The sequence below is a fragment of the Festucalex cinctus genome, chromosome 18 (genome assembly GCF_051991245.1).
Source record: "Festucalex cinctus isolate MCC-2025b chromosome 18, RoL_Fcin_1.0, whole genome shotgun sequence".
Taxonomy (NCBI): Eukaryota; Metazoa; Chordata; class Actinopteri; order Syngnathiformes; family Syngnathidae; genus Festucalex; species Festucalex cinctus.
In genome coordinates, this window is record NC_135428.1 from 8,119,161 (window position 1) to 8,136,307 (window position 17,147).

The following is a 17,147-nucleotide window of genomic DNA, read 5'->3' on the forward strand; positions in this document are numbered from 1 at the left end:
TCAAATGCTCTCCTATGTTCTTAATGTACACCGTCGTCATGTAAATCATACCTTACACGCAATTATTTCTTGAACTGTACACCATCCCTCAACATAACCTTCATTTTATATATATATATATATATATAAAATATATTATTTGCCTGTCCTACTAACTTGTGCTACAGTATGTCAACAAGACTGTTCCAAAAGAAGAAGCTTGAGATAAATTATCATGTGATTGCCACCCATAAAGTCAACCTCATCAAAGTGTTACCTGTCTGTGAAAGGTGTGGACCATATCAAGAGGACTTTACAAAGGGGGCCGTTCTTCAAACCGAGCGCGGCCACACTCAAACTGTACAGGGCGCCGGCCACACCCACTGCGGCAAATGCGATTGATAAGAACATCTGAGGAAGTGGAAAGATAAGGAAAGTTTACGAGCATGTTCGAATGGAGTTTGAGGTGGACCAAAAAATTATGCTGTGTGCAAATCGAACTAGTACTGTATTTACAGAGGAAACAAATATGTAACTTCTTAGAATAGATTTTCAGTGGTACACCCGTTTGCATCATCTATGTAATTGGACACGCGCGGGCCACAAAACATACCTGACGGTCCAACACTTCTGCTCACATGAAAATTAATTAACTAAAATCAAAGAAAACATTTTAATTTACATTTACTTTATACATGATGGAATTTAGCTGGCTTGATTATTCATGAGAACATGTCAATAGTAAAATACAGTGACTAGTGTTTAGTTTCATAAACCGACTCACTCCACAGCGATTTCCACAGCATCCTTTTTTCCCAGTCAGGTGGATATAAAGTGCTGGTAACAGCACCTGAAAGGGATTGACATCAAATGACATTACATCAACTTCATTAAGGACAATAATGGAACATTAGCATCTTTTATAAATTGTCATAAAACGCATGTACAGGACTGTCTCAGAAAATGTGAATATTGTGATAAAGTCCTTTATTTTCTGTCATGCAAATAAAAAAAACAAAATTCATAAAAACAAAGGAATGTGCAACAGCTCGTCGTCACGCCCTTCAGGAGCTCGTTCGGAGACAACTTACCATTACTCCCCCGCCGATGAGTCCTCCCATATATTTCACCTCTTCCGTAATATGTCCATCTTTGGCATATTTGACGTCCCCGTCAGGAAAGAACAACACTATGTTACAAATGATGGAGATGAGAGCTAATGGGTACAAAGACACAGCAATGCAACGCGAACATGTCCCGGTGCACATGTTGGCAGAGCAAAAATGTTGTTGTTGGGGAAAAAGAAAAAAAAAAAAAAGAAAGGCTAAGAGTTCCCGTTCAGGATGTTTCGGCGGCTCCCGTCCTCCTTCCCCTTTTCTATTGAGTGACCCTAGCAGAGGGAAAGCATGCGTACTTGTACGTTCACTCAGTGATGTGAGGGTGTGGGAGGTGGAGTGACATGCAGATACCGTGGGTTGGACAAACACAATCTGGGATAGGCGGCAGAAGCAAATGTGACTCATTCCTAGTGAGACAATCCCCGTTTTGTTGAGTGCACTCGCACAGTTCAGTAGGTCACCAGTCACATAGCCTGTAAGACATCAATCGGTTAAGAGGAAGTTCAGGTACAATATTTGTCATATCAAGTATCTTAGGGAGAACCGCAGACTTCAATTCTATCAATATGGATATTATGACTGCAGATCCACAGCACGTTGGACTTTGGACACTGTGAAGTGTTGCGAGAAGTATGTCATTGACATCGACTGCAAGTAAAACATTAAATAACAAGCCCTGTGGTTAAAATATGAATCAGACACTTTTATGTTGATGGTGCCTGGCGGTGCTTTTGTGACGAAATGGAAATTCATAGTGGTTAGACTGATGCAGAAAACATACCAAAACATGTTTGGTCTCCTGGGAACCCACAATCTTTCTTATAAAAAAAAAAAAAAAAAAAAAATTGCAGTCGAGTTCCCTACATGTAAAGCTTTCAGACTGTATATATGTAAACAAAAAAGAAAGTGGTCAAACCAAACCTTTGGTCATTTAGAGTTCACTAACTTAGTCATGTTTGTGATTCACACTGTTGTGCTATTGTTGCTATGAGAGGAGTACAGAGCAGAAATTCAGGATTTGGCTCAGAACCTGATTTAGTAAATATGAATAAGGTCAATATTATAGCGATGTTCAATGCCACTTTTTTTTTTCCTCAGGCTGATACTCTTGAGTAGTCAGCAACCAATACCAGTGCCACATGTACTTTTGATATATACAATTCCTCCCCCCATAAATGACTTTATTAACTCATTCACTCGCAGGCATTTTCACAGAAGCAATCCCGTTGGCTCCCGGCTGTTTTACTGGATTTTGACTGATTTTGCAAGGCCCACAGAATATTGTGTTCTATTGCTATAAAAGCATGGAACCTATCAAAAGAAAGATTAAAGTCTCTTCTTTCATCAGAAAAAAAGTATTTTCTATCTGTTTCCGTTTTGCAGCAAGCAGCATTAGAAGAGAGCTAAGTTTCATCAGTTTTCACAAATCTATTCAAAATTGTAAGTAATTGAGCTTTTTTTCTACATGGCCCTGGTTGATCTCCTTTGCTCTGCTGCCACCTGCTGGCCGTTTTTTGTAATAACTACCATTTCTGCAACCGTTCTTTGCAGCTGAGAGGCTGCATCAAAGCCTTCTGTCTGCTCTAGCATAAACTAGCACAAAAAAACAACAACGTATAAATACGTCTTTGGGACACTGAGAACATTTAAAAAAACAACGTATTTACACGTTATTGGGAGCAAATGAGTTAAGTAGGTAGCTATCCCAACATAGCATTTTCCTTAAAATTGCATGAAATTAATGGTAATATTCTGCTCTAAACTAAAGTACCAAATAAAGTGTGGTTGGTAACTTCATGCTATCTCATCCATCATTTTCTTCCAACAGGGATCGAGTTTTGGTATCAAAATCTTTTTTTTTTTTTTTAATTGGGGATTTGTTACCTAATTCCGTAACATAAATTGAATAGTAGGTAGAGTTAATTAAATGAAATGATGCTCCTTATTTGCTTTCTGTTCAATGAAAGATTAATGTTTAAAGTTGATCAGGATCTTATCAGGGATGACTGTCACCTTTCAATGAGAATAGTGACTCAAACTGTATCCTACCATTTGTTTAAGGGGTTACAGGTTAAAAATTAACTTCATATTGGCGCAGATTTCCCATTATTCATGTACTAAAGAGGCAGGTCACCTTATTTTTTAATAAATGAAACTGATTAAATAGTAAGTAATTGTGATGGCCTGGCAGAAAAATGGAATTCTCTTTTCCTTCAAATTCCATAACATTATACAACTAAGTCATCAAAATTCTTCCTGCCTGAGATGCCCGTCTCACAATAGACCACACATGCCGTTGTTTCTTCATTGGTACAATGATAGTGCCCTGTATATCGCACACCATCCGTATACCATTAAACAGACTAGCCTTTTATACCAGCTTCTCACTTCTGTAATTAGATTTATGCACATTGTCCTGTTTTCAGCCCGTTAGACTGGAATAAGTTGTTGTTGGCAAGGACAGGAGCATTCATTGAGTTGGGTGATTTGGATATGGAAATTCGGATTCTTGTTATATGAATATATTATTTGCATCTACAACTATGGCAGAACCACCACTGACCCAGAATAATGTAGTACAGAGTAATGGTCTGGAGATGCTTAAAATTAAAGCACACATGACCTCTTTCAGTGCCATTGACGGCTTTAGACGTCAATGGAGGTATACAAAAGATGTGTGATCATTTCCAACAAATACACTCAAGTTTGCATTTAAAATCCTTCCTGTGGATGACACCAACCGTCTCCGAGTGTTTGTGAAGGTGAATCAAGTCGGGGGTGGGGTGCTGTGTGCTTAATCAGTAACACGCAATCTCTGGGGTATGCGTGGTGTCATGATAAAGAAGCCTTAGGTTGTTGACAGCGACGAAATCACAGCTCAGGAAAGCTCTGCTATTGAGTAATCAAAATTTCAAGAGGCAGGAGTGCGCCGGGAGGTGGGAGAAGTTGGCGGTGAATTTGTCTTAAATTGTTATGATTACAGTGAACGGTGGCTAGCAGATGAGAATGTTTCAACCGTCTGTGGGTAATGTGGACGGGAAGAGAAAATTCTGAGCCATGGTTGGATTCGACATAAGTTTGTTTTTGTTTATGAAAGGCGGGGGGGGGGGGGGGGTATGAGGGAGATGATTATTTAAGTATACAATATTATCTGAAAGCGCCCTTAATTCAGCTAGTCTGTTGTAAAAATCAGCCAATGAGGCACTTACGATTAAGCTATATCAATTCTGCCTGGCAACAATTTACAACATATGTGACCTTTTTTTTTTTTTTTTTTTTTGGCTGGAGACCCACCAGTACTGGTTCTGCATCAGTATTCTACTAATTCCTTTCACATATAATGTTCTTCATAGTGTTTGTCAACAAATTCGACTAAATTTATGATTACAAATTAGATTTTTTTTTTTTTTTTTTGGAGGGGGGGCGCAAATTATGAATTCAAAGAAATCCAAAAGGCCATCCATCCATCCATTTTCTTAACCGCTCACAAGGGACGCGGGGGTGCTGGAGCCTATCCCAGATGGCTTCAGGCAGTAGGCTACCATTTTGAATCAATTATGACATTGAGAAATCAAGCATAGCAAGATAAAACACCCACAAGAAGGTGCAGCTTCCTCCCATGCAGGGGGCAGTACATTTTGGGGAACCTTTGGACCACTCCCCCTGGAGATGTGGCTTAGCTTTGCATGCAGCACAGTCAACATGTCCACCTCTCTAATCAAAGACTTCCTAGTTACCCATTTCATGCCGGAGAAATGTTATGTGGAGCTTTTTGTCAACTTCAACTTATACGGTGAGGTTTACTGTGTACACATTTGGCTGCCTGATAAGGGGCTTGCTCAACTACCAAGTATGCGTAAATAGTTTCATACTTGCAGGAGGGAAGAGGAGGAGGAGGGGCGCTTAAATGCAGTCTGTCCTTTACTTTTACGAGTGCGCAGCTCTATTCATTGTTTTCTTTTTATTTGCAGCGTCATGTTTGACGTTAGTCCTCAACAAAATCATCAGACTGTGGATTCTTTTGGACATAGTTTTTGGTAAGACTTAATATTCATATATGGTGGACAAAAATGCAATCTATATGATTATGTTCATGAAACAATCATCAGATTTACACATCATGTGATGTTGGTCCTCGTCCAATAATAAGTGATCAACTACGTATAAACGTAACTGAACAAACACACAGCCATGTGTTCATAGTTCTACACAAAAATGTTAAATCCAGGTCCAGAAATTAAAAACCCTGCCACAGTTTGACTTTAGCCCCAGGTGGTAGCTAGCTAGCTCCCATGGTGCTTATTTACTTGCTAAGGAGCTAGCTAGCTCGCAACAAGGGCTAAAGCCAAACTGTGGCAGGGTTTTTACTTTCTGGACCTGGATTTTCCACCTCTGGTTTCACACTATTAACTCATTCACTGCCATTGACGGAAAAAGACGTCAAATGGTGCATTTTTATTTATTTTTTGCTCGTCTGGCAATGAATGTGTTAAAACACAAGATTATTTTTTAAAAATAATGCTGTAAAATATAAGCAGTTTATTTTGCATTTTTTTCCCCTTACTATTTGTGATGTGACCTACAAAATCACCTGGGTGGCAATGATAGTAAAACCAAATGTCATACACCTGTTTAAGATCAAATAAAACGTCATACTAGTACTGCTGCGATTGGCTGGCGGCCAGTTCAGGGTGTACCCCGCCTACTGCCCAAAGCCAACTGGGATAGGCTCCAGCACCCCCCACGACCCTTGTGAGGAGTAAGCGGTCAAGAAAATGGATGGATGGCTACCAGTACTGAATAATGTAATAAACACAAGAAATGAGCCAATGACTTTCATTTTGTTGATGAACCAACTCTGAATTGGAATTTTGCTTTCGAATGTTTAACTTTGCCCCAAATTCAACAACGTGCAGTATCTGAGCCCGCTATCGTCTGCATTGTGCTTGTAGCTCAGCTCTTGCAGCTGCTAAAGATTCTCTGGAGACGGAATGCGGAGGGCGTGAGTTCAGCTTCCATCCTACTGCAACTTTACGCCTCGTCTGGACCTGTCCTGTTCGCCATGACCCACAAGTTCCCACTTTTATAAGTAATTATAACCAGCATGTGATGCATATTGACAATATATTGATGCCAGGAAATACATTAAACTGGTCATTTTATTCTGTGGAATTAACTTCAATATAGTTGGAAAATGTAACAAAAATATTAGAAAATGCTTTGAGTATGATGCATCACTGAAAACGACAATAATAATTAGTGCTGTCAAAGTTAAAGCGTTAACTAATTAATTAATCACAAAAAAATATCGCATTAATCATTGTATTACCACAGATTAATCACACTATTAATTTTGACCGCAGATGATCCTTTTTATTCAACAGTGGATGGTTACATTAAAGGTAGCTGTTGCAGTTTGAGCACATAAACATAACTACATGCATTTAAGTAAAGCATTTAATAAATGTTTACATATGCCGTAGGTCATTTTTCCCCATTTTAAATTATGCAAATAATGAATTGATTAGAAAGAGCAGGATGAGCGTGTTCAGCGGGCAAAAATGTTGGGGAAAAAAGCTTTTTTAAGTCAGTGATTAATCAAAATTCTACGACGTGATTAATCTGATCAAAAAATTTAATCATTTCACAGCTCTAATAATAATACACATTGTTGATTGTTGATACAGCTTCATTATTGTGGCAGTTTTTAAGTTTTGGCTGTGTGACACTTTGGGTTGCAAAAGTGTGCAGAAGTAGTATTACTCATTGCCTGCAGTTATGCATACTGTGTTAATAGCCAGTGGGGGAGGGAAGGGGAAAAAAGAAGAAGAAGAAAAAAAAAGAAAGAGGTTACACCTTGTCACAGGTTTGTTCATGTTCTAAACGCTGCCGCTCTGAGCTGACAGTGTCTTGACAGAACGTCATTTCTTGTTGTGCATACCTTTTTACTACAGTGCCTGGGGTGAGAGGCTTTTCTTGATCGTGGAGACAACAATGATTCTTTTCCTCATCCTGCATTATCGGGGAGACACGGTTAGAGGTGGGCAGAAATGTACAGTATGCAATAACATAAGAGAGGAATACAAACAAGCCACTACAGTCAACACTCCAAGGCTGACAAATTATAAGTATTTTAAAAGCCAACTAATCGTTGCCTAAAGCAGTGCTTCTGTTTTGTAAGTTGGCTCCCTCTAGTGGTATGTCACAGACAAGTTAAATGTTCAAATTACACAATGTTAATTTCATTTCGAATACGGTACTGTACACTTTTAAAGCACGGTTCACTTGTATTTAATAAGTACAATACATTTGCAGGTATCATTTAGAACAGTTTTTTTTTATTTAATATTAACTGAGGAACATTTTGTACAATGCGTTGTAATGTAATCTTTAAGTCAAAGCACTAACGCCACCTTGTGGCAGTACGCACTTGTTACAATTTCACCCAAAAAAATAAAAATAAATAAAAAAAATCAACAAACGCTCTCGTCTATATGTTTATGTGGCAGGAATTTCATTTGTGTTGGCTTATAGTGGCTTAACAGCCCTCCTTGGATCTTACGCACCTGCGCAAGTTATCTCAGCAATGCAGTCTTCCAGGTTGACAGCAATAATTGCAAGCAATGTAATGACATGAAAAGTTCAATTTTGTAGCCTGATGTGTATGTTAGTGTGAAATGTACAATGAAGACTGGCTTACTTGGATTGACCGTTTCCAGGTTCTCCGGGCAAGAGCTAACTATATTAATGGCCACACAGGTCAGCTCTCCTCTACGTCCGTTTTGCTATCATGTGCAGCCTCCATGGGCCTCATATTTGTTTCACTGCAGGTATGCAAGTAGAATTAATGCACACTTTTTTTTTTTTGTACTCATCAGGAACGGCTATAATTTGTGAATTTAACATTGTTTTTGTAGGACACGGGAAAGTCTCTTGCCACAGCTAGCTACCTCATGTCGGCCTGCTTCAGCTGCATTTTGCTGATTCAGGTCCTCTGCTATGGGAGCAACAATAATACTGCAAAAAAACAAGACTGAGTAATAACAGGACAGGGAAAAATAGAATGAGTTCTGAATAATGAACACACTGTGTCTGTTACAGATTTTCATTATGAGCTGCTATTTATAATTATTATTATTATTATTATTATTTTACAATAGGACAATATTCAGTTAAAAACAGAACTTTTTGGGGGGGAATGTGTGAAGAAGCTGAGATTTGAGTACAGAACCTCAAAATTGTGAGACAGACATGCAAACCACTAGTGCACTGTACTGCACCTATGAGGTCAATATGTAATTTCTTGACAAAATTGCTCATTTTAAAAGATGGATTTTTGATAGTTTCATTTCTTTACACGACCCCGTTGACAGTATTTCTTTTTAGATGGAACCTCATTGCACCATACAGCATTTGCTGTCGCAAGCAGATTGTTGCTAGAATTTGTTTAATATTAGATCAGTGCTGCCCAGTCACTTTCATTTCTGCAATTTCAGCAATATTCTTGCATCTCAGCATCACTTGTTGTCATGGGAGTATCCCTTCCCTTCGTAGATGTTTCTGACATCCCCAAACTCTTCAAATTGATGTTAAATTGAGCAAAGTTAAGATTAAGTCAAATGATTGTGCAATAGAGTCATTTCCCAAAGAAATTACAGGAGGAGGGGACAAAAAAAGTTGTTGAGAGTGTGTAAGTCCAAAGATGATTTATTGCCATTTCTTATTCCTTGTAGACAAAAAATCGTTGCCCAAATCAACACAATAGTTTGCATCACATTCAGTTGACATGTTGCATATAACAGGCTATTAATACAATTAGACTGAAGAGAACTCTTGTAAAAGTGCTACATATGATGCACACCATTCAAACATTTTAGACAAAATCACAAAATTTCTCCGACATATTCAACCATTTTATAAATATTTGAGTCAAGTGAACAGGTATAACTAATTATAATTGTAATAATTATTTGGAAACTAAAAAAAAGTTAAGTAAAACGTAAATCTTTTTTTAAAGAGATTAAGAATATTATCTGCAAATATCTGTTAATGACATCATATAGCCTACTGTGCTTAATCAAATTTTGCATTAACACTGAACTAACAGTTGAAAAGCAATGGCACAGCAATTTAGCCTATCAGGAATTTCCTGAATGTTTCATTAGCCAGTAATGTCTGGAAGGGTGTGTTTTAAATTTATCTACACGGATCCGAATTATTCATGTAAATTGTACAGTACAATAAAAACGTTCCAGAGCACAAACAGTACAGTACTATCGACAAATAAAAATACTGACGTTTACTGGCGTCAGATATAGAAAATCTAATTGGCCGAGCCTTTGTTGTGATTAGTTACGTATTTTACATTTAAAAAACAAACAAACAAACAAACAAACTTCTTGACACTTGGATAATGCGACACTTCATCACAGCAATTAGTCTTTGGGTGCGCTCATGTATCCTGAATGATAAGACACAATATTCACTCATCAAAGCAATTATGGCAACTTCAGTTTTTCCGTGTAGATGTGAAGAAAATTTGTGAAGAAAAACACAACAAAAAATTGATGCCAATTCATTTGTTCACTCAGTTAATTCATACTGTGCTATAATTAACAATCTCACCAAAAGCTCAGAAGTGATCATTGATTAGCTTCAGGATTGGTTACTGTCACGGCTGGAGCCAGCAGAACTCGGGCAGATTCTTCAATAGGTCTCAATTGGATGGCATGGAATGATTTACTGTTGGAGGTAGTGCACCCCTATTATTGCCATCCATTGAATTTGAACAGTCACGAGCCACATTTGATGTGGTGAGGTACATGCAGTGTGCAACATTTTTTACTTCCTTTTCCTCTTTTACACTACTGTGTTCTTTAAATATTACCCTGGCTGCTTATGAGAAAAGGAAAACAAGCCCTGGTTTTTCTTTAACCTCATAATTTAATGAGAATTCCTTGGAACCTGTGGCTCGTAGCTTCATGACTCACCATTGCCAACTTCCTGGTGTTATCTGAACGGCTTGTACAATTTGCGCAGTTCGTCCCAAAAGAACAAAGAAAGGATGGTGTGAGGACCAATCCGAAAATAAGAGGCTCCCAAACCTTTGTAGAGTCCTGTAAGCCCTTCCTTTTTCAGTGTCTTTGAAAAGCAGTCAGTAAACCCTTTATAAAGCAGGCCCTAAAAGGATGAAAAAGGAATCATTAGTTTTGATGCTTTTCAGTTACAAATGTAAACTTGTTAACTTGTCAGTTAAATGGAACAATTTTGAAAATCAGATGCTTCTTTGGGGAGAATTTGTGTGTGAGTTGGAAAAAAAATGCTTTTTTGGGGGAATAATTTTGTGTTTTATCGCCTACAGAAAATGTTTAAAAAAACCGCCTTAAAATAGAGTAAAACAGGTTACAATTAAAAATATTCAAATATACAGAAGGGCAGTGTGGGTGCGAGAATAGGTCACGTACACACGTATACGAGTAATTATTTTTATTTTTTTTTAGTTTATTTTTTTGCAAACGTATTTGTTATGAAGGATTTTAGGGGCATTCAAAGTGCTAAATCCATGATTTAAAAAAAAAAAAAAAAAACTAAGATGGTGGCCACTTGTCACCTTGCCACTGAAAAGTGTAGGTTAAAAAGAAAAAAAAAAAACTTATTTTTTTCTAAAACAGCGGCCACTTGTCATGTTGCCACTGATGTGTGTAGGTTTAAAAAATAAATAAATAATAAAAATCCTAAATTTTCCTAAAATGGCGGCCACTTGTCACATTGCCACTGTTATGTGTAGGGAGAAAAAAAAAAAATCATAAATTTTCCAAAAGTGGCAGAGACTTGTCACAATACCACTGATATGTGTAGGTAAATAATAATAATAATAATAATGATTAAAAAAATCCTAAATGTTCTTAAAATCATGGCCACTTGTCATGTTGCCACTGATTTGTATGTAGATTTAAAAAAAAAAAAAAAAAAAAAAAAAATCCTAAATTTTCCAAAAATGGCAGACACTTGTCACATTCCCACTGGTATGTCTAGGTAAATAATAATAATAATGCTAATAATTAGGGGTGTGAATTGCCTAGTACCTGACGATTCGATTCGTATCACGATTCACAGGTCACGATTCGATTCGATACCGATTAATCCCGATACGAATGGTCACGATTCGATACCGATTAATCCCGATACGAATTTATAAATCGATTGTTGCGATTTTTTTTCATTCATATTTAGAAAATTATAATCAGTAAGCTTGTAGAGTGTAAGATTTATATGAAAATGTATTATTTATTTATCTGAAATTTCAGTCTTATAGAGGTTGTAATCTGTTTCATGTTTGAACAGCATTAAAATAAAAATATTAAGGCTTAATGTGCCGTTCATATAACATTCTTCCATGCTCAAGGTGTGAATCCTAAAAAAAAAACAAAAAAAAACAAAAAAAAAAAACAAAAAACGATTTTGCCTATTATTTAATCGATTCGAGAATCGCGCGATGTAGTATCGCGATATATCGCCGAATCGATTTTTTTTTAACACCCCTACTAATAATAATAATAATAATAATGATAATAATCCCAAATATTCTTAAAATCACAGCCACTTGTCACGTTGCCAATGATATGTGTAGATTAAAATATATATATATATATAAAAAATCCCAACCTTACTAAGAAACCTGGCTCCTACACAGCCACAGTTAAGAATGCCCCCTTTAAGCCCCCCATTCCTTGGCAACACTGCTGTTTACATACGAAGTGAAGGCAGCCAGCGCACAAACACAAGCTCCTCTTCTGTCATGAATGCATTCATTTTGCCCTGAGAGTACACTTGCTTCACATTCAGCCAGCAAGCTCACCTTTCCCCGCTGATCCACACGCTGGTTGTAGAGCCTCGTGCTCACCACGTCGAAAGGCGTCATCGCCAGCACCACCGCCACGCTGCTGATCATGCCGGCACTCAGGGCCACCAACCAGCTGTCCTTTGGAAACACCTTGGGAGGAACGCATACAAAAAAAAGTTCCCACAGAGTCCAGGAGAAAGAAAGAAAAAAAAAAAAAAAAAAAAGACAGCCCTGAACTATGTAGACCAAAGGTGTTAAATTTGTTTCCAAAGCGTGAAGAATCATAGTTTGGGTTAAATTTAGTATTATCACTAGGCCTGCAACAGTAAACGCGGCTTTGTGTACCTTGTTTTAAGGTCATTGTTTTGGGTAAAATAAAATGCAAAAAAAAAAAAAAAAAGCTGCTTGTGCCTTGTGCACAAACCGGATCATAGTTAATGACACTAAAAATGAAATAATAAATCTTCTCTTTTCAGGAAAGTACAACATACATACTGTAGTTCCTCTTTTTAATAAATAAAAGATGCACACAAAACACTATTGGTTTAAACAGTGAATCATTATGCTGTTACAAAATCAATACTTCTGCTCCCTATTCACACTTGTAACAATGAGTCCCATGATTAACAGTTTCACCTTGGAGTGTAGTCACTTTTGTTGCCAGGGGTTTAGGTAATAATGGTTGTAATTTGCGGGAACAATAAATGTACTCGGTTATATAAGCTGTACACTGACTACTTTTCATTGCGTCAAGGTGTCATTTCTTCAGTGTTGTCCCATGAAAATATAATTGAATATCTGCAGAAATGTGAGATATACTCACTTTTGTGAAATGCTATACAAATGGTGCTGGAAGGTGGGTTTCTTCCACATAAAACAAAACAAAACATGATTTTGAACTAGGCATGTGGCTAGAGTGCAAGGCTTACTTACATAATATGATCCGTGTGGCAGAACGATATCGTTTCACATAAATGGTTTGATTAGTATCATTTTTAAGGCTAGTTTTAAACACAAGTCAAGGGGAAAAAATGTGGCAAGCTTCCATGGACAACATGGAGGGGCCATGCATATCAAGCCCGCAAACCTTGAGTTTGACACCTGTGATGCAGGCATTGCTATGCAACCCGCTGGCGTAGTGAATAGTTCTATTATTAGTATCTATGCTCACTCACTCCCATACAGAGACATGCTGTCCCTGTCTTCCACTGTTTGTTTAGACAAGAGGTGGAAACTTGCAGCAAATATTGGACACGAGACCAAGTGTTTGTTGTATATATTAAAAAAAAAGCAAAAAAGCATTGTGATCAATTAACAAAAACAAAGGGCGTGTTTTTGTGAAGATGATGATGAGGAGGACAGATCTGACTAGTTAAACCAGCCCCATGAGAGGGGAAAAAGGGAAGTGGTGTAACAGCAGTTATGACATCTTTTGTGCTTGTATTTTTTATTTTTTTTAAACAGAGTTAAATTTACAGCCTGGAAAGTCTGGCGTTGCAGTTACATAAGCTCTGTGTTTTGAGCCTAGGGGGGGGGCCACTGAAAGGTGTCACATTTCTGTTCCAGAAGGTTACGCTGCCTGCAGCTTTGTCCGTATTACAATAACCGCTCCCAGTGAACCGCCTATTGACTGTAAATGATTTCTGTTCAAGCTTATAACACTCACAAACCTACACTTGGTTCATAGCTTTACAGTTGAAATGCTAAAACGCATGTGGAGCCTGTACTAGATGTTCACAGTCATGTGTTCGAACCTGAAGATCAACCACCAGCTCTTTGGCAGCAGAGAAGGTGGACAGTTGAGACGCTGACCCCACGCTGACCCTCGGCACGGCAGCGCTGGCGCCCCTCCACAGTCCTTGAATGCCGTGTTCCCTATAGATTGCCACCAGGGCATGGGACATTCCCTTTTGGAAGAGGAACAGTAACATTAAGACACATTAATATTATGTCGCTGGCATAAATAGCTAAACAGACCTTAGCACTGTAGTTACTCTTATAAGTAATAATACACACTACTTGAGTTTGTAAAATTTGCTGAAACTTGAGATAAACCAAAACCTTCCCTCGCTTTGAGATATTTAATGTGATAAAATTAGTGTGCCCTGAGTGAGGTGGACTATTATTACATTTACAACAAATAATGTTCATCTACCTATGCCAGAGATACTTGTCGACAGGCAGAACAGGCAGAACTACTACAGTAAAGCTTTTTGAACCACAATTCAGCTGTGTATCACCTGTTGCTATTCATACAACAGAATAATTGTTTTGTGTTTGATTAAACAAACTCAGCATGTAATTAACATTGTGATTAAATAGAGGCAAAATGATCATTTTGTCTGGATATACACTCTTTGTGGCATTTTGGTTTGGTGGTGTACGAGGAGATATTTATGATGCAACATTGCAGCAATGTGGGTGGGAATCACTGAATTAACATACAGTACATGTGCTACCTGGTGTTTGTACTGGTGTCCCACTGCAATGGAGGCAGTAGACTGACTCTGTAAATGAGTCTTTACCTGTCAAGTGAGACCACAGATTAGACAACAGTGAACCCATGATACAAAAAAAGAAAGACATTTGACATTTATTAATTCGACACACTTCTTGGACACCAAAAGTAGGGGTGTGCTAAAAAAAACGATACGGCAATATATCGTTGCGGGCCTCATCACAATACACGTATCGATACGCAGGCGTCAGAATCGATATTGCTTGTTAACTTTAAATCGGCAGTTCACGTTTGCCTTTGCGGCTTGCATTGTACCTAAAAAATAAAAACCAGTACCGTCTTTGAAGTTAATTGCCTTCAATTAATGCAAAAATAGCTCACCGGTGATTGGACACTGTGTCTTGCTAAGAAAAGCAGAGGAAGAATGTCAACATTTATTTATTGATAAACTTATCATGGCACGTGTCTCAGTGTACCAACTTTCCTATATTTTGTTTAAAAAAAATAAAAATAAAAAGTGTCTTATTTGGGATACATGCGTATCGCGATACGTATCGTATCGTGACCCCTGTATCGTGATACGTATCGTATCGTGAGGTTGACGGCAATACCCAGCCCTAACCAAAAGAATTTTATTTTTTAAATGTGCCAGGGCACTTCCAGGTGGCAAGTGACTACTGCAGCTAACTTGAACCATGAACATGACAAAACCTTGTTGTGTTATCCATAATATTAATGTAAACGTTATGTTTTATGAGTATCAAGACGGGTTACTGACCAAATAAACAGGACTGCCCATCACAGCTCCAGCCACCCCCGCCGTAGCTCCAGCTATGATGGTCTTCGGTGCACTGACTCTCCCATCCGTGTGGATGTAACCAGAGGATTCGATTATCGCGTACGAGCCGAGTCTGACCCCGTTCATAAAAAACTGATACCACAGTCCGGGTACGAGGCCTTTCTGTAATCCGGCCAGTCCGTCCACTTTCGCGATAGTGTAGAAAGCGTGGAAGACGTTGCGGTAATAAATCTGATAGGTGCCCCGACTTTTCAGCTCTCCTTGGAGCTGCATGCGCGTCTTGACCACTTCCAGCGGGTTGGTCACTAAACACGCTCCGCACGCCGCCACTCCACTGAGGATAAAGTCCATTATGAGACACGGAGTGGGGTTTCGACGAGGTTTGAGCAGGTTCTTCAATGAACCTGGTTGCCCTTCATCGCAAGCGGTGGCGACGAGACGTTCTCCTCCGCGTCCATAAGAGAAACGTGCTAAATCTTCGCGCATGCGCAGAGTCGGGCGCACCAGTCGCCATCACTCTGGACAAGATGGCTTCGCGGACACTTTGTTAAATCGTAATTCTAAGAGACGAAAACTAAATGAAAATTTAAAAAATGTGTGTATTTTTTTAATGAAATTTAAAAATGTGTGCATTTTTTTTTAACAGATAATGCTCCATATTCTACGACTGAATGAATAATTCGGTCCCTTGTATGGCGATTCATAAATAAATTGGATATTGTACAAATCGGGACAAGCCTGCATTTAATCCTTCTGAAATTCTTTATTATGTTGAATTGACCGGTTTTGTCTTTCTCGTCTTAGTTATTTTTAAATAATCTTAAAAGTTATTTAACATCCTAATACAATCTTAATTATCAAGCTGAAAATCGCATCAAAAATAATCCACTGAATCGTGCATCCATTCAAACTAGTGCATTCTCTAACTTGAAATCCATCAATGCAACAACCGGAATTTTTTATTTTTTTTAATTTAACAAACAACAATACAAAACAGTACAACAGATAGGGGATACAAATACACTGCTAGGAAAAGAAACTTCTACAAAAATATATTATAAAGCTCACATAAATGTAGTCTTACTCGCTTTCTTGTTTGTGGAGTGTGGAAAACCATTACCTGATGGAGTTATGTCGTCATTACGCAAATGCCACGCTCTTGTTCTTAGCCTTGGCCAATGAAAGCGGTCAGTTGATATGCGGTTCTGTAAGCATTGCTGCTATTGGTCGAGCTCACTTTGTTGCGAGACCCCTGCAAAATTAGCAGGTTCTCTGATTTTGCAATTTATAAGACAAAGTTTGAGTAAATAAGGTCAAAATACACAGTGTCCATATATATATATATATATATATATATATATATATATATATATATATATATATATATATATATATATATATATATATATATATATATATATATATATATATATATATATATATATATATATATATATATATATATGCCACAATAATGCTGGGGGAAAAGTGTGCCAATGATTTATTGTGGTCTCATCTTTTAATGTCAGAAAAAGATGACATTTCAACAGAGGTATGTATACTTATATTCACTGTACCATATGTGGCGATTACACTGGGTAAATGTCTGAATGGTTAAGGGTGAAATGACATGGGTCAAGTTAAAGCACACCTTTACATTTAATCTGTTGAAGATGATTTACAGCTCAGCTGTTTGTGGATCCTTGGCAATTTGTCACCAGTGCTTGGTCCAGCATAATAGGATTTTTGCCCCCCCTTTGCACAGTGCTAATTAAATTTAAACGTAAAGCAGTCAAGAAGTGCAATACTGTATGTAATACTCTCGTGAAGTTATATATGGTAACCAATAATAAATTTGCCAGGAAATTCAATTCTGCAAGAATAAATATACTGTATTGTTAAATTGGCACCCAACACATATTTGCATTAGATGCTCGAGAGACAGACCCC

General features: G+C 37.8%; 3 protein-coding genes across 3 annotated transcripts in view; 1 reads left to right on the forward strand and 2 right to left on the reverse strand.

The window, feature by feature from the left end:
* Positions 1-1,397, reverse strand: part of tm4sf21a (transmembrane 4 L six family member 21a) — a 96,493-nt gene extending 95,096 nt beyond the window's left edge. Inside the window, exons 1-3 of the mRNA XM_077505282.1 lie at positions 1,071-1,397; positions 764-829; positions 257-390 (exon numbers count right to left, since the gene is read on the reverse strand). Coding sequence (XP_077361408.1) covers positions 257-390; positions 764-829; positions 1,071-1,247 — 377 coding nt within the window. The 5' untranslated portion in view covers positions 1,248-1,397. The remainder of the gene's footprint in view (positions 1-256; positions 391-763; positions 830-1,070) is intronic.
* A 3,381-nt stretch (positions 1,398-4,778) lies between these two features.
* Positions 4,779-8,134, forward strand: LOC144006638 (mannose-P-dolichol utilization defect 1 protein-like). Its single transcript, XM_077505587.1, has 7 exons — positions 4,779-4,890; positions 5,069-5,134; positions 6,050-6,182; positions 7,052-7,137; positions 7,607-7,722; positions 7,817-7,927; positions 8,015-8,134. Exons 1-7 carry the CDS (start codon positions 4,800-4,802, stop codon positions 8,132-8,134), a joined length of 723 nt encoding a protein of 240 aa, XP_077361713.1. The 5' UTR covers positions 4,779-4,799.
* A 654-nt stretch (positions 8,135-8,788) lies between these two features.
* slc25a35 (solute carrier family 25 member 35) lies at positions 8,789-15,703 on the reverse strand. The gene is made up of 5 exons (XM_077505696.1): positions 15,177-15,703; positions 14,400-14,465; positions 13,695-13,847; positions 11,956-12,090; positions 8,789-10,277 (listed from the first exon to the last, which is right to left on the reverse strand). The coding sequence occupies exons 1-5, from the start codon at positions 15,681-15,683 to the stop codon at positions 10,107-10,109; spliced, it is 1,032 nt and encodes a 343-aa protein (XP_077361822.1). The 5' UTR covers positions 15,684-15,703; the 3' UTR covers positions 8,789-10,106.
* Between the last annotated feature and the right edge of the window lie 1,444 nt (positions 15,704-17,147).

What these genes read in the sequence shown, in the direction of transcription:
- slc25a35 (XM_077505696.1), bottom strand. Translation starts at nt 15,683, where the DNA reads ATGCGCGAAGATTTAGCACGTTTCTCTTATGGACGCGGAGGAGAACGT. An exon ending in GACACCAGTACAAACACCAG is followed by an intron (nt 13,848 to 14,399) that starts GTAGCACATGTA and finishes CTCTTCCAAAAG; the next exon opens with GGAATGTCCCATGCCCTGGT. An exon ending in AGCTGGTGGTTGATCTTCAG is followed by an intron (nt 12,091 to 13,694) that starts GTTCGAACACAT and finishes GTTCCTCCCAAG; the next exon opens with GTGTTTCCAAAGGACAGCTG.
- LOC144006638 (XM_077505587.1), top strand. Translation starts at nt 4,800, where the DNA reads ATGTCCACCTCTCTAATCAAAGACTTCCTAGTTACCCATTTCATGCCG. An exon ending in ACCCACAAGTTCCCACTTTT is followed by an intron (nt 6,183 to 7,051) that starts ATAAGTAATTAT and finishes TTTTTACTACAG; the next exon opens with TGCCTGGGGTGAGAGGCTTT. An exon ending in TCGGGGAGACACGGTTAGAG is followed by an intron (nt 7,138 to 7,606) that starts GTGGGCAGAAAT and finishes TTTATGTGGCAG; the next exon opens with GAATTTCATTTGTGTTGGCT.